Raw genomic sequence first — 17,771 nt, 5'->3', positions numbered from 1 at the left:
AGCACACAGTGCAGCTGAGCAGGAATATTAGCCTGCTGTCACTTTAAGAGCCGCACGGATCCAATTTACTGTTACAAAAGTATTTTCATTCTCAACTCTTTACATTCATTTATTACATAACCGACGAGGGTTTACATGAATAATCACTAAGCACCGCATTTTGACATATTTTTGTGTGTATTTGACCATTTAGGAGCTAAAAGATGACTTTACATGTCCGTGTTGTGTTCCGTCTCTGAGCGCTGTGCGATATGGACAAAAAAAAACCTATTGCGATAACTTTGATCAATTTAGCGATTTCGATCACGATTTTGACACACAGAGCCATGCTTTACAGTCATAAATGCATTCAGTGTGAATTTGAAACAACAACTGTGATGCTGCGGTTCTCTTCTAAAATATTTGATTTTTTTATCTGATTTCATGTGATTATGTATTTAAATTATGCATGAATGTTCCCAAACACTATGACAGTGCGATCTCTGTGTGAGATAATGTGATTGTCATGTTTCTATAAAAATATAAAATACATGTTTGTATTAAAGTAAAAATGGATGATAAATACACCTTTCGTATGGAATTAAATAGCAAGCACTTTGAGTGTCTTGTTCATCATATTTATTTTCATATAAAAGCAACAGAACTGAAATGATATCATGTTTATCAGCAGCACAGCACGTGAGTGAGAATAACGCGATATCGGTCTTTGATCTCATTGGTATCTGTTCCACTTCGAGAGGTCAGAGCTGTCCGTCTTGTCTGCTCTTATTTCACTGCCCTCACCGCAGCCGCCTGCATTTCAGGCGAGGCCAGGCGCATCTCAAACAAGCCTACTTTTTGCCGAGATCTCGCGAGAGGTCATGGAAACCTTTCCAAGGTTGGGACTAGAAGGGATACAGCAAAAACCGGAAGCTAACAATCAACTGAATTTTCTACCAGTTCGATTGTGTTTTATTAACGTCTACACCACAACCCTAAACCTACCCTTACAGTAATGCAGATACATTAAATATTGTTGTTCAGCATGATAAAAAGGACGTAATATCGATGTGCGCATGCGCAGTAAATAGGAAAATCTGACGGGTAGGATAAAATGTCAGGACACCGGACCGTAATCGCGTGCAGTGTGAACGCTCTGATCTGTTAACATGGGCACGGAAAAAATACACACCACAGATGGATGGTGTTATACTTTCCACGAGAGCAATCCTGACGCGTACACAGACAGTGGGAGGCACGCGGATGTCCGTGCAGAGACTCCGGGCACAATCTCCGATAACAATTTTTACGTCACGCATACCATGGCGGCCCCTTGCGGACACGCACACGTGGAAAGTATAACACAGGCGGAGTGTGTGAACCTGGCGTTCCGTTTGTATGCCCGCCCGGTCTGTTCTGTTCTCGTTCTCCATTTAGGCGCGCTGCATTCTGATTGGTTCGGATAGCATACTGCGGGAGGTCGGGGGCGTGGAAAATCGTGCTATAAAGCGATTTAGAAATCGCGCACGCTCAAATCGTGATTTTATGACAATTTCGATTAATCGCACAGCCCTAGCGCATACACAGTAATCTTCCCGAGGAAGCGCAATTTCTTTCACGCTTTTAAAAACAAATAAATGTAATCAATTTAAATAAATCAAGCACGTCCCATTTTGCAAAAGTCTCGTTACATGATTGTACTGATTTGCACGTGAAATTGGGCTTTTATGGAGGAACGAAAGAGCACCACTGGAAAGGGGGCGAAATGGGCCCAATAATCATTTTATCTCGATTACTGTATTTTCATAATCGTTGGGAGGTCGAAATCGAATTTCGATTAATTGCAAAGCCCTAGATTATCGGCCGATACCTATCTCCGGCCAATCGATGGGAGCATCCCTAATGAAAGTAGACACAAAGCTTTATGACCTCTGTCTAATTAACAACTCATTATGAGAGAAATCAACACCTTCCCTGCAACAAAAACTAACAACTAACAAAAACAAACCAGGTGTCAAATACATCCAGATCTCTGATGAGAAATCAAGTAAGATTAAACACTCTAGAGTAGGGCTGCAACAACTAATTGATAAAATCGATTATGAAAATCACTGACAACAATTCTCATTTTTGATTAGTCGGGTCTGCCCACAGTGCACGTCCAACTTCAGCCAGTCGCGTCAAATTACAGCACTGAATAACGCATTTCTATGGAAAAATGCATATAAAAATAGTGGAGGAAACAGAATGAGATGCGGGAGAGTTACGTTATCCAAGCTGCCCAAAACATGAGAATTCTTGATTTTAAGCTTTAAGCTAATGCATTAGCGTAATGGCTTGCTTGCCCTGGCACTTTGGCAGATGATGCGTGTGCATCCTCAGCGCAAAAACTTTCAGTTTACGGTCATATCCTTGTGTATAAATGTCATAAATTCACACGAGCATTTCCATTTTTGCATAAAGGTCCGTCCTGACAGTCTGTGTCAAGTTTTAATCTTTACTGAATGAGCGGCGGGCACGTGCATCAGGCAGACTGAAAAGAGAGACAATTAATAATAAGCGCAAAAACATTCATTGTGCTGAAATATCTGTTGTTCAAAGTTAAATCGAGGTTTAAAGGTCAACATGCAAAAGCGACGGCGAGTCGTGCGCCTTCACACTAGAGTTTACGGTACGTTGTGCGTTGCACATCCATCCATTCAGATGAACTGAAAAACAGCACAGAACGTTTGGCGGAGAGTGAAACTGATGCGCTCAGTCAGTGATTTGAACGTGTTCCTGCAGAACATTACTCTTACCTATTGGTTACAACCGAGTTTGTGATTTTATTCGTCTTTATAATTTTAATTTTTAATGCAGAGATTTAAACTATGTACATATATAACAATATACAATGCTAAAATTTATTAAAGCTAATTTATGTAAGGTTTTTAACAAATTATGGTTTGTGCCACTGCTGCTCTAAACTAACAGTACTGGTGATTACCAAAATCATTTTTTAGCTTTCTGTATTGGTTAGTCCTCCAATATGTGTAAGCTCTTTAGTAACAGTAGTAGGCTATTTCTAATGCTATAATATAATTATTGCTGTTATCTATGAAAGAAAGGCAGAGAGCTTTATAGTGTTTTTTTTCCAGATACCCAATTACAGTCAAAAAGTACATAAACAATGCCAGCAAGAATGCAAGCTGTTATGAAGGGCATAGGAGGCCTTTTTTATGTGAATAAATACTATTTAGTTGTTTAAGTTTATTTGCCCAATAAATAACAATAACATTTTTTTATTTAAACAATTTTTTGACAGATTCCTAAAATTCCTAAAAGGCAGTTGGCACGTTTGTTTGAAGGACATTGGGCAGAATGTGGAATAGTGTGTTTGTCAAAATATTTTTTTTTTAATCCGATTAATTGAAAAAAGAATCGACCAACTAACCGATTATCAAAATAATCATTAGTTGCAGCCCTACTCTAGAGATATTTAATGTTTAACCACTATAGAGACATCAGAGCCATGGTCGCTGACGCCCTGAAGCTCACGTCTCCGAAAACGAAGCAATTTTTCAAATAGATGTTATCTTTATTAACAAACCACATATTTGAAGTCTAAACAACTACATTCTTGCATTAAAAAAAACCTCTTAAAACTACATTCCACAAGCGAAGTGATACAAATGGTGAAACAGTTGGAGCTCTGTTATCACTAGAATATCGCACTATTCTCAGCCAATCAGATTCGAGAACCAGAAACAACTGTATGTATGTGTGTATATATATTTATTTTTTATTTATTTATTTTTTTTCCCCCCGGACCTCCACTGGGAAGGAAATGTAGACAACAGACCTCTTGGAACTTTAATTGAATACCCCTGCTCTAGTCCATGTGATACATGTAGGATACTTCACCTATATGGAAATGAAAATGCTCATCAGACGTGCAAAAAGATCAAAGACTGAAATGGTTACGACAACACATTTATCAGGTATACTAGGAAGTGAGAGCATAACAGAGGCCACAGAAAAATCACATGACAACATCGGATCCTATCCACAGTTTCAATGTTGCGACAGACACCGCCAATAAAAGCGAAAAATGCTTCCTAAGTAGAAATCAACACGTCAGTCATTCATAACCAGAGTGACTGGGAGGCTGTGCTTGCTTAAGAAACACCTTACAATTCAACACAAGTGGTACAACCACGCGCATAAAAACAGATCTAGTTTTCCAATCTGAGCAAGAACTGAATGGGGGGTTAAATGAAGTATTATTAACAGCGAACTACGATTACACTTTATTTGACTCGATCGATCCCGTCATGCATTACAGAAGAAACCTGGTATTTGACACCTGCTAGTTATGTAGTCACGTGAAAGATGTCATCCTATCACTGTTGTTTTTTTTATTATGATCACAATCAAAAGCAATTAGCGTTATTAAAAATGCTGGCTTGACATACTCTGTTTTTTAATTTCTCATGATGCCGAAGACTGGATCAAACCTGTTCTCACTTGACAAAAAACAAACCACTATAGACATGCATAGAGCTTCTTACCAACAATTATACAAGCACCACTTCTGGCGAACTCTCAAAAAACAAACAAACACTTACATCTGAAATACGCGACAGAATCAACGTCCGTTTCTTCATGTTGAACGATCTCAAACACGGCCTAAGAATCATTCACACTAATAGACAACGCACAGTGCCTGCATACAAGTCTGTGTGCCCGAATTTGAGTCACTGTGATCTAATAGTCTGTTCAATTTCTCAACCATTTATATTTACACTGCTACGAGACAAACCAGATCGCATAATCAATGTAGACCGTCAGCGTTCATTTTAAGGGAGCGTTCTGCTTGCGTTGCGAGCGACGCCTTGTCGTCTGCTTTGTGCTAAGGGCGCAGGCGAGGTAACTAACGTTAGATCACTGTTTATTTGGCTGCTACTTATTTTACTCCGCTCACTCCTGAGGAGCTATACAATTTTTGAAGACGGTAAAAACATATTTTCGCGAAAAGGGGCGCGCTGAAAATGTCTGTATATTCGGTTAAGTAGGCGCGAACTGGTTGTGCAGTTCCACATCAGCTAAGCAAACATCCGTTAGTTAGCCTGTTAGCCTCCCTGACTGAAATGATACTTCATAACCGAAGTCTGGTTTTCTGTTAGCCACATGGTACATTAAAAGACCTCTGTAAGACATACGTCCAAATGACACCGCAAAATGTGTCGCTTTCGCCATTATTTACCTTTTGGTGCAGTTTCGCTACAATTTTTTCCGGTTCTCCTCCTCACCGCTAAAAACAAAATGGCGTCTTTCTTTAGTCCGAAGACAGTGGCGTCATGGGCCCCGCCCTCGCGTAAGTGTTGTCCAATCACGTTGTCCAAAGTGCATGCGAAACCCCACCCCATTCTTGTCGTCGTCCAATGACTGCATCGCGGGCGTGAGGGCCGAGGTGGTAGGTAGGCTAGGTACGCGTGTACAGGCCGCCTCTTCCCATGCAAAATGAAAGATGAGTCTACCTGAATATGTTTAGCAAATGTATGCATGCCCCTGATGAGAGAACCTCGTGTTTTCCAACCGCTTTAACCAGAGAGATGACCAATTATAAAGTAAATGGATAAATTAATTGAAGGTTGTGTTGGAAGAGGATTTTATAAATAGCTGACAGATTAGCTGCTTTGAGTGTAGCCTGTAACGTTAACATGTAGGTATGTACTGTATGAGGTTACCCTCTAGTGGCAAAGATGCTACAACGTGCCAGGTGCCTGTAATAATAATAATAATAATAGGCTTTTTTTTTTTCATTTCTTAAATCCTTTATGCAAATACTTAGCAGGGTTATGATTATTATTTTTTTTTTTTAACTAAACCATTTATAATAAACGTTAAGTGAAATACGATCAAATACAGAAAGACTTACTTATTTTATTTTAACTAGTAGCCAGGACAACAATACACAAAATAAAATAATAATAAAAATGACAAAACACACAACAAAATTAGACAATATGGAAAATATAAAATCAATTATTATTTTAATTTATAAACCCTATATAAGTATCTTTTATTTTTATTACTTTATTTATTAGTAATTTTTGTCTTAAATCGGAATGACCTACTGGTCATGAATATATGAATAGCATCAAATCATAAAATCAATAGTCCATCAGATGGTATATTCTCCGTGATCCACTGAGCGAAACAGCATTAATTCTGCAGAATATAGATCAAGTCCAATCAGCAGAGGGTGCTACAGATAAGACAAAACCAAGCAATTGCCAATCCACTGAAGCCACAAAGCTACAACTACTTGCAATTCACTGAAGATCTGAACCGACTGTTTTTGTTGATTTATTTATTTATTTGAAATTATACTCGTCTGGGTAAGCAGTGGACTCTGATGATTTGAAAGTACTGTTAACATAAAAGCTGGGTTCCTGGAGAGTCTGCCATTAAATTTATTAAGCTAATTCTATTTTTAGGCTGAAGCTTCTTTCAAGTTGCACCAACAGCAGTGACAAAGAAATATGACCAAACTGGGCCTTTTCGACTTCAGACCTAAAAAATACCTAAAATACATAAATGAGCCAATTGTTGGAAAGATAATTTCATTTTAAAAACATAGTAACAGCCCAACAAAATTAGCTTTTTTGGATCTGGGAGTGTGAAAAATACCATTCTCAAGGACTAACTTCCTGAAATATAAGTTCATCTAACAACTTTTTCATCTAACAAAAATATAAGTTCATCTAACAACAGTGGCACTGATCTAGAGTCTGGTATGCAAGGTTTTACTGTCAACAAGATACACTTATTTTAATAAATAATGACAATGACATGCAAAATGATACAGCATAAGAGTTATCTGCTGTATCATTTCAAAGACCTCAAAACAATTTTAAACTAAACAAATGGACCTCTATTCAAGAACCCAACACTAATAATAGAAAGACGATAGTGTCTCCTCTTAAACTTTATATTCACCCATACTATTCACATTTCAGAAGCAGAGTTGTTTGGATTGGTCACCACGAGCAGGAGGTGCACCTGGCACACCTCCGTCATAAAGGTGGGTGTCTTAAACAAAGGAGGTGACATCATAAGGGAAATGTGGAGCCCGGTTGGTCAGTCACTGATGAAGGAGAGAGGAACTGAGATGAAAGATCAGTCACGATTAGCTCATTATATCTTGTGTTTAGTGATGACAACAGCATCAAAGACGCCAGTGTGTTAATGATGCTGAGGAAATGAGAATGGAGCCACAGTTTGTAAACAAGGTGTTGGAATTAAACAAGAGTAAACAGACACTCATTATCCTTAAACTGAACTTAGAAAAAAAAGAATAATACTTATAGCAAGTGATGATGACAGTCAAAGTCTGAATTATTCAATGTTTGTGTATTTATTTATTTATTTTTGACATCAATAAAAGAGATATCAAGACAGTGCGTATGGAATAAAAATTATATTATAATTATATATTATAAATAATTTATAAAATGGTGCGTTCTTGTACGCGAAAGTCTGCGATATTAAATCACATGATAGAAAAGGTCTTCACAAACACTATTTTAGACAACTGTGACAGGCACAAAATTATGCCTCACTAGTTTGTGGAGTCCTTTGGACACAGAGTAGCAGTGATTATTGACTGTTTTGAGATTTTCACAGAGAAACCATTCAGTGTGAAAGTGTGTGCCCAAATGTCTTCTATCCACAAGCACCACTGCACTATTAAGTAGTATTTGACAGATCATCTAGTGCATCGAAGAATCGATTGGATCTGCCTGCAAAACACTTTTTTAGACAACTGTTACAGGCACAAAATTATGCCTCACTAGTTTGTGGAGTCCTTTGGACACAGAGTAGCAGTGATTTTTGATTGTTTTGAGATTTTCACATAGAAACAATTCAGTGTAAAATTGTGTGCCCAAATGTCTTTTATCTACAAGCACCACTGCACTATTAAGTATTTGACAGATCATCTAGCACAGTGTTTCTCAACCAGGGGTTCGTGGACCCCTGGTGGTCCTTGACGTAAGGCCAGGGGGTCCGTATAAAGTATGAATTTTTGTATAAATTTTGTATATTTTGACATGACATGTTCCCATGAAAGAGAAATCCAATATAGCTGATGATATGGCCAAATACTGGACAAGTCAACTAACTTGAATTATACTTGACTGCATTTGGTCTTCACAAAGACACAAATGATACATAGATGAGTCAATTTTGTTCTGGGGGGTCCAACCCAGTCTTGCATTAGTAATAAAGTATGTGCAATGGCATTTTCATAAATGTGTTTTGATTGTCTCCTTGTTATCAGTACTTTGACAACCAAATTAAGTACATGTTGAACAAACAGGGTAAGGTTTAGTGGTAGAGACTCACATGACGTAATTACTTGCAATTGTGCAAATTGTGTGTGCAAATCAATGGTAGACAAAACAGAACATATAATCAAGTATAAGTAAATAATATACGTTTTTATATCGTAAATATCACGAGGTTGCCTCAGATTGTATGGACCAGTGTTGTTAATCAATTACAATTTATAGAAATTACTTTTCCTGAAATCTTTGCTGAGATTATCTCGGTATCGTATCTATTTTGGTTTGCTTCTGTTTCTCCAGTTTTTCAGTTTAATTGGTATTTACTTTACCGCTCCGGATACACTATCAGTTCACTGCTCAATGCAACGTTGTGACGTCACACATAATAAACGCACGTGACTGACAAAGACCGATTACAACGCAGCATCACACAAGCCATGATAAAAAGTTAAGGCAACGACGCAACCAAGAGCAATATGTCTTCCTCAGATGTAATGTTAGTTCTGTACATAAGCGTTGGGCAAAATAGCATTATAATCTCCTTTGGTAGAGAAAGCTGCTTACATGTATGCTACACGGGGAAATGACTAACAGCGAAGATGTTGAATTAAACGTAAACACAGCTTTTGTGTCTTATTTTTTAATCTGCTTTTCCGCATATACACTCTGGCCCAGATAATCAAAACTTCTACTTACAGCTTGCTCCATTTCTGCAAATCAGTTTTTCTGAATGAATGACTTGCTCTACCTGTTGCTTAGGTCTTCATCAACAGCTGATTGCAGCACCTGCTGGTGAGCGACTAACAGCAGATAGAGATCATGCATAGGTAGGCCGACTCTACTCCTGCAGTTCCCGGATGTGCAATGCTGAATTTTCTGCCGAATTTGAACCACTGAATTTGCGGAAGCGAGTTTGTAAAGTGAAATAAAATGGACCAAAAATTGCCTGTCGAATATTATAGGCCCTACATAGTATTTTTAAACAGACTGAATATTTCGGAAGTGAACTCTGGAAGGTGAATATGAATTATTTAATTTTTAATGATGAAAATGTGTGTGAAATGTTTTGAATTGAAATATTCAAAGCTTAAATAAACAACTATGTTGAATTTCAGCCCCTAAAAGTGCAAGCCCTGAAAATATAAGGCATTAAAATGCAAGCAGTCTTAATGCAATGCATTAGCCTATTTTTTTCAGTTGGTGCAATTCAACATGCTTTTTTGTTTCAAACACATTTGTCATTAATTTTCTTAAGCGTGGGACCGATTGAAAATGCACTTTTCTATTTACCTACTATTTGTTGGTGTTGGGGGATTAAATATCTTAATCCATAAAATATTTTAGATAATTCATCCATAAAATAATCCATATTGTCCATGATCAGAAAGAAAAGGAAAGTTGTCTGAATCAGCCCTAAGTAAAGATGAACCATTCAACAGGTAAAACGCACCTGCTAATATGTAGGGAAATATCGTTTCCCTGGCAATGGGCGGAGTGACTGATGATCCAATAAGTCTGACGCGCCTCACCCCTCTCGGGACCGCTGAAATGAGTTTCTGCCCCTTTAAGAATTTGAGCTGTCCAGCACAGCTGGGATTTCAACACGGACAGATAGCGCAATGAAGAGCAGCGTCGACCCGTCATCATGTGCACCGGGCTTCCGAGGACTGCCTGTCCGCTGCGACTTTTTGCCCTCTGCATCCTTCTCTCCCACGCAGCAGCCTATTTCGGGTCAGCAGAGACTTTTATATCCTCTGTCTTTTCGGAATTCATTGAAATAGCCTCTGAGTGCATTATTGCTGTATTTTACATGAAATAGAATCATTTTAAGTTGCGGCAACAGGTGGAGATATTTGGTGATGTTGGATGTCCCATGCGCAATAACGCATATCTTGTTATTGTTTGTATGTTTAATCATGTTTAAAACCTACGTTGCAGGTTGTCTGTAACAAACAATCAAATGAGGCAAGATTAAATAATTATTTGTTGAAGGTGGTATTTTAAAAAGATCTAAAATTATTTAAATAAGGAAGCTAGACTTTTTGCCTGTTCTTTACAAAGTAGCTACAAGTAACACTATTAGATATAATTTTATGTATTTTTTTAGTTGTTGTTTTGAAAACATTGATTTGCCTAAAATATTTCAATAGTGTGCTGTTCGAGTCGATTATTGCAGTTGAGCGCGGCGCAGTGTATGGATCCAGATGTCTTCCGATGGTTTGGCACCGCGTCCTTACCCTAGCACTACCTGATAATTAAGATCTTCCTGGCTTACGTTCAAAGGACGTTGCCCAATGGTTTTTATAATAAGAATCCTATAAACACGTAAAACACTCTGCAATGGGTTTTATTTAAGAGTGCTTACTTAAGTTTGTTAAGCGCCACATAGCGTTTCCAAAAGCCAAGACTAGCCTACTGAGTGACTGGGTAAAGAGCACGTGTAGTTTGGTGCATTCTTTATTCAAACACGACTATTCAAATTAGGCATTTAAACATATTCAAAGCACATGTGCCATCACTCGTACATTCTAGAAAAAAAAGTGAATGCGCTGCTTGAATTTTCAAATACAGTAACTTTAGTGCCAAAGTTTAAACTCCTAAAACCTATTGAAAATTGGGATTAGATAAACAATTGTGACAAGTTAAACTGAAACAACGATGTTTCATAACGTTATGATTAAAACGTTTTACACTTTATCTGATGTTCTAAAAGGTCTTGAAGGTCTATTTTAGTGTATTTTAAATGTATGGATGGAGTTTGTGAACAAATAAAAATGAACCCTCGCCGAAAAATAAATGAATGGTTTCAAATTAAAGAGTTTTAGTGACTGTATTGTGCATGTTGTCGTTAGCCTTACAGGTCGCGAGCCCCTGGTTTTTCTGCCAGGTCCATTTGCCAACGAGCCTCAGAACAGTAAAGCGCACCTGAAGCAATGCGAGCAGATGACTTTGACGCGCCGGCAAAAGCGTTTGTGCCGGCGAGAACCGGGGCTGGCGGAGACTTTGAGGGAATCTGTCCGTCTCAGCCTCCTGGAGTGCCGCTATCAGTTCCGCAACGAGCGCTGGAACTGTAGTCTGGATGGCCGTGGAAGCCTTTTAAAACGAGGTACGATATGAGACCCTTAGCACAATATTGGTGTTCTATTCTGAAAAACGTCACTGTAAAAGCAAATTTCTGTCAAATGTTAAACAAATGTTAAGTGTTATTAAAACATTGCATTTGCCATCTCAAGCTAAATGTACAAATGTTTTGTTAAAATTTTTACAAATGTTAGAATGTATCTATGATAGGGTTGACAGTTCAGCCATTTTTAGCCTTGCTCTCAAGGTCACGAAATTACAAGTTGTTGTTTATGGAAGTGTTCATAATTTTAATTCGTTTTTTTTTTTTCAAATAAAATGGTATGTCCACTAAAATAGACGATAGATAGATAGGCCTAGATAGATAGATAGATAGATAGATAGATAGAAAAAAAAAGTTATTTGATGTTTGTTCCGTTAGGAATATAACTATAATAACACATAGTAAAAAATTTAAAAACTATTAATTGTTGAAGCCATGGTTTAATGTTAATAAGGAACAAATAGAAATGACCGAATCTTGTGAGTTTAAAATCCACAAAACACAATTGTTCAATTTGCTGTTTGGTAGCCTTAAATTAGTCAGTACTACTTATATGTCCGAAAGAGAATGCTTTAGCATGAACAACTATGCAGAAACCTCCATGTGGTGCCTGCTTCCAAACGAACATGTGCGTAATGTGCAGGATGTGAATGTGAAAGCCATACGTAGGTCAGTCCGCTGGTAATTAGGGACTTGGGAAGCGCGGAATCCCTGTGCGGTGAGGCCTCGCGGGGCCAGTTGAAGTATTTTTATCTCGCGGAAAAGCGCCCTGTTCTCAGAGGAAAAGGGCTTTCATCTGACAGAAAACTTAGTCAAAATAATAATTAATTGGATCAAAATACACGCCTTGTCTCAGCTCTGATCTAAGCTAAGCAAACCATAAAACGAGGAGGTTGCAAGGAGGGATTAATCGTGACAAAACACTGCACTTAACACTTTATTGAAAAAGTTGTAGCTAGTTTATGATAGAGTGTTTAAATGTAAGAGAAATCCATTATAGCCTACAGGCATGATAAGGGTGGCTTTTTCGTTTAAAATCTACATGAAGTGAGTTTTAAATAATAAACGTGGTAATAGAAATGTATTTTAAAAGAAGAATAACGCATACAAACAAAGATCCATATTTATGTTATTGTGGACATGCCTATACTCATCCACTTTGTTATCAGTTATCGGTACTGTTTGAGAATTGCATTATTTGCAATCAGAGATAATTGTTTTTATTAATATTACTTAATTCCAATAAAGTGCGTAGTATTTAGCTTGTCATGTGAACTCAACATGTCGCCCCTATATGTTTATATTTAACATATAAAATATTGTATTACGTTACTGATATGATACATTTCAATGTACGTGATTTAGCACTAGTTATGTATTTACGTGTAGGCCTACGACTTTTTATGTAACAAAAAAAAAGCTGTTCACATTTAGCGCACCTGCTCAATGCTCATTTATGAATGCATCACTTCATCAGGCTTTAAAGAGACGGCCTTTCTGCTCGCGGTGTCATCAGCAGCGTTGTCTCACGCGTTGGCCAAAGCGTGCAGCTCAGGGCGCATGGAGCGCTGCACCTGCGACGATTCTCCTGGTCTGCAGCACCGCGAGGCCTGGCAGTGGGGCGTATGCGGGGACAACCTCAAATACAGCACTAAGTTTCTCAAGAAATTCTTTGGGCAAAAACGGGTCAGCAAGGACCTGCGTGCCCAAATCGACGCTCACAACATTAACGTCGGCACCCGGGTAAGATGCAAAAATATTACCATTAAAAAAAAACAAAAAACAAAAAAAAACATATCAAGGTTACATAACGTTACAAAAATCTAAAGAACCTTTTTATGACGGAAATGTTCTATTTGCATCTATGGAACCATAGATGCAAATATGTACTCTCTATTTTTAAAAGTGTTCATGGTCCATTCTCCTCCAAAACTCATAGAAGAGAACATCTGTAAGGGTTAACTGTCTCACACCTTCCCGTCCTCTCTTGGTTGATGGGGTGCGGTCTTCTAGTTTATTGTAGCCCAAAGGAGAGTTCAGCGAGTGGTGTGAGGCAGGTAGGTGAGCAGGTATTGGCCAGGTCTCTGGAGCCAGGTGTTCCTTCCCCTGGTCCAGGCATGACAGCGCTTGCTGTGGGGGCCCTCTTCAAAATTAGAGGTCTCCCATGAGGGCGATTATACAGAGGCCTCTGTAATATATGAGCATTTTTTCCACCTACTGTATGCCTCCCGCTCTACCAGTCTCACTGCTGCCGCTGCCGCCGTCGCCACCACTCTCCCAGACTTTCATAAATCCTCATAACATCTCTCAAAACAGTTCTGTTACCAGGAGACTGGCAGCCTCAGGGAAAGACAGAGAGAACGAAAAAGGGGGATGGTTTACGAGGTTCACAGAAAGAGTAAGAAAAGAATGGCTGGACAAACTCGGATTTTATCTTATCAGTCTCCGGTTTTGTTGTTTCCCACAGTTGACACCTCAGGCCACAGATGGCGGTTAACAAAAACAAGCAGAGGTGGCTGAGGTCTTGTTTTCCCCTCCTCTTTCAGATTCTCTCCGTTGCCTCACTTCTCCTCTGTATTGCTCAGGTGGCCCTGGGGTGGGAGCTCATACCTGTGTAGGGTGGAACACCCCCATCGACCATTTGACCTCCCCATCTCCCCTTGGGCACTTTTTGATAGACTGATTTGCTCTGAATCTACCTCCACAGTATGTGAAATGTAGAGAGGAGCATGAATAGGAGAAATAGATCAACAGTCAACAAGTAAACAATGTGATTTAACTCCCAAACTCAGAGTACCAATACTTCGAAATTGAAAATAGAGAGCGAGAGAGTAACAGTTCAAAGATGGAAATGTGCTGATCTGAACATAGATCAGGGATGGTGGTCTTCAAGAGGTGCAGGTCAGAGTTGAAAGACCGCCAGCTCAGGCATTCCCCCTGCATCCAGCATCTACACCATGTCAACCCAATGTTTTTAGCTCAGGGCTATGGAGTCCCAGAGTATCAGCTGAATTACTTGAACAATTTATAATTTTGGATAACATGCTGTCCCACTTTTACAAACTTCTATGTTAATTTCCCTCCCCACTTTTGGGTAGATAATCAATACCAGTGTATTAATGTGACCTCCCAAACATGTAAAATAGTTCTTTCTAGGCCAGTGGTTCTCAATGTTTTGGACTCCAAGGCCCATAATTGTCCAATATTTGAAGGCCCCATGACTTTTTCAGTTGTTCATGATTTATGATTAAGGAGAAGGATTTAAAAAAATAGTTTTTTACTCAAAATATCTAACCAATTGAACATTTTAGAGCTTGACATAACTAGAAAAATCTATATACAGTTGTATATTCAAAGCCCATGGAGCTTTAAGATTTTAATTTACATGACTTTTCAAGGTCTAGAAAATATACTTTTAAAACTAAGTTACCTCATATATCCCTGTTTTCCAAGGCCACAGGAATCCTGATTCCTCAAAGAAAAAACTAGTGTTGAGGTGTGAAATAAAATATGAAATATCTTGAAGTTTAATTGTTTAGTTTTATTTTAAGTAATTTTAATTCATCTTGAGGCCCCTTGGAAGTTTGATGAGGTCCCCTAGTTAGCCTCGGCCCCTTGGTTGAGAACCACTGATCTAGGGCTCTTTTACACCAATGCAATATGAAACAAATGAAAATAAATCACTAACGAAAGGTCTGTTCACACCAAGAGTGAAACCACTCATGATTAGTGTGGTAATCTTGAGTATACTCTAGTGAATCTCGAGCAAACTCGAATTTGATTCACAGTAATTTTTTAAGCTTGGGCTCTGGACTAAGAGCTTACAGTATATCTTATTAGCCGGTTTCATTTCATCACTGGACAAGAAAAAAAATTAACACAATCACAGAAGTGTCAATAACTCTATAAAAATTAATTGTTTCTCTTTAAAATCTTCTTCAGTACCAAATATCCACGTTAAAGGGTCGTAGCCAATCCAAAAAGTGAGACCAAATTTCAGCATCCCATATCGAATCCACTCTTCCTCTCCTAAGATTTCTTAGTTTCTGACTCATTTTCACAGGATCATGTATTTGGCGTACTGTGTTCATGTCTTCACCTCTGTCTTTTCTTTTCCTCTCAGGCGGTGAAGAGTGGTCTTAAGACTACTTGTAAGTGTCACGGTGTCTCCGGTTCGTGTGCTGTGAGAACATGCTGGAAGCAACTCTCCCCATTTCAAGACACAGGCCACCTGCTGAAGTACCGCTATGACACGGCCGTTCGAGTGCATAGTGTTACCAACTCCGCCACTGGGGAGACCGAGCTGGCAAGTCCTCGGCGTCATAGCAACACGGGTCCCTGCCTACGGCCCACCGAGCTGGTATTTCTGGAGGAGTCGCCCAGCTTTTGCAGGCCGTCACGTTACTCGCCCGGGACGGCCGGCAGACCATGTTCAAAGGACACCAGCTGCAGCAGCCTGTGCTGTGGACGGGGCTACAACACGGCCCTCCACCTCACCACCATCTCCTGCCACTGCCAGGTCCGCTGGTGCTGTCACGTCGAGTGTCAAACCTGCCTCCGAGAAGAAGAGGTCTACACCTGCAAGAAACATTGATAAGAAGGAAACTGAGAAGACGAAGTGGAAAGTGAGGAAGCTTGAGGATTGTTAAGGCGTCTACTAGACAACTAGTAGAATTTTGAGAAGTTTGGAGGTTGTGATCCAGGTTGTGCTAAGGGAAAAGATGTTTAGGATGATCTGCCAGTCTTACCTGATTTAGAATGGCTTGGTTGAGATGGTTAAGTCACTTTCTTAAAGTCTGGGCTCCCACATGGAGTTCCGAACAAAAGTGTTCATTTAATATGACCAATCAGTGCCTGAACAAGCGTATATAAGCTGCTGCTTACTTCTGCCTATGACAGTTCTTCCAGCATTCCTCCACCACCCCAGCTCCACCTTCTTGATTGGTTACCACTAAAACCAGTCAAGGAAATCCTAGGGGGTCCGACTTTCAGGCTCGGGTCAAGTCTCCAGCTCAAACCCTTTAACATGGACAGCAAGCAAAATATGTATACCTCCACTTCATTAAAGATTACGTGAACTTGTGAAACAAGTGTGGACAAACCTGGCCATGGGTCCCAGAGTTTCTAGAATGAAAATTGCTCTTCTGCTGTTAAGGAACCCAAATGGGACGTTCCGGACATTTCCCAGCTTCTCACATGTAGTGGAGGTTGGAATTGAACCAGACTACTCTTTTCTTCTACAGTGATAAACCAACCTCACCGGGAGGTTGCCCGTTGAACAGTCGGTGTTGATCGCACATTATGGAAATGGACTAGTGATCTGCGAAGTATAGTTATACTCAAACGAATAGTTTGGAAGAGAGATGGCAGTCTGCTCACTTACATTTCTGACTGCTTGTCTCTCTTCCTGCCTATAATGTACATGTATATCTCTCTATTGCTCTGAGAGTTCACATATGGCTTCAAAATATACTGAGAGTATGAAGCACTTATGAATGCATTTATTTGTGAATATTATGGTAGTCTTTTATATGTAAGGAAGAAAGTACTTGCGTCTGTTATGGTATTCACAGTTAAAATGCTTAACAAAGATATTACAAATGGGGAGGGGGGGTTATGCTGATAAACTGGAAATCTACTGGGACACAGTCTGCTTTCATAGACTTCTAATGAATGTTAGAGAAAGTTATATGATCAGAAATGTTTTGTTTTATATTTTGAATGGCCATTAAATGGCTGTATCTGGTAATAGATAGGAATGTATTTATTGCAATTAGATAAAACTGATCAACTGCTGCACCAACTTCATGTACACTTACTGGTGTACTCCAGACTGCATTCATGAATTTACTAATTTTTATTTACATTTGCCACATTGCTGCATGATTTCCCACTTTTCTATGTAGAAGTATGTCAAAAATACAAGCATTAGGGATCGACCAGAACAAAGCGTGTCATTACAGCATGACCCAAACATAACCTCTCCCTACAGTTGCGTATAGTGTGTGCAAACATCTGGGCTTCTGAGTATGTAGTCTCTATTCCTGTTTCCCATCAAGGGCAATGAAAGAGAGTATGTCCCATCCAGAACAAAGGAAAACATCTCCTTCCTAGTAAGCAAGGCTCTCTGGCCTATAAAGTCTGTAAGCCCTTTCATGTGTGTGAAGCCTTTGATAAACTCCATTCCAGTCCCTTATTAGCCCATTACCAATCAGAGCAAATAACAGTGCTTGTTCTCCAGAATGTGCTGAAAGCAGAAAGATTTTAAAGTTATGCTGGATGCCCAATTGAGGCCTTTGATACAGGGATATTAAAAAAATAAACAAATATATAAA

General features: G+C 39.1%; 1 protein-coding gene across 1 annotated transcript; it reads left to right on the top strand.

Annotated features, from left to right (window-relative positions):
• The first annotated feature begins 9,893 nt into the window (after nt 1-9,893).
• Nucleotides 9,894-16,764, top strand: LOC107674619 (protein Wnt-9b-like). The gene is made up of 4 exons (XM_016468646.1): nt 9,894-10,043; nt 11,165-11,418; nt 12,914-13,179; nt 15,560-16,764. The coding sequence occupies exons 1-4, from the start codon at nt 9,958-9,960 to the stop codon at nt 16,028-16,030; spliced, it is 1,077 nt and encodes a 358-aa protein (XP_016324132.1). The 5' UTR covers nt 9,894-9,957; the 3' UTR covers nt 16,031-16,764.
• Nucleotides 16,765-17,771: the final 1,007 nt, after the last annotated feature.

The sequence above is a fragment of the Sinocyclocheilus anshuiensis genome, unplaced genomic scaffold (assembly GCF_001515605.1).
Source record: "Sinocyclocheilus anshuiensis isolate Anshui unplaced genomic scaffold, SAMN03320099.WGS_v1.1 scaffold152, whole genome shotgun sequence".
NCBI lineage: Eukaryota > Metazoa > Chordata > Actinopteri > Cypriniformes > Cyprinidae > Sinocyclocheilus > Sinocyclocheilus anshuiensis.
The sequence above is the reverse complement of the archived record's forward strand: the minus strand, read 5'-3'. Positions and strand labels throughout refer to the sequence as shown.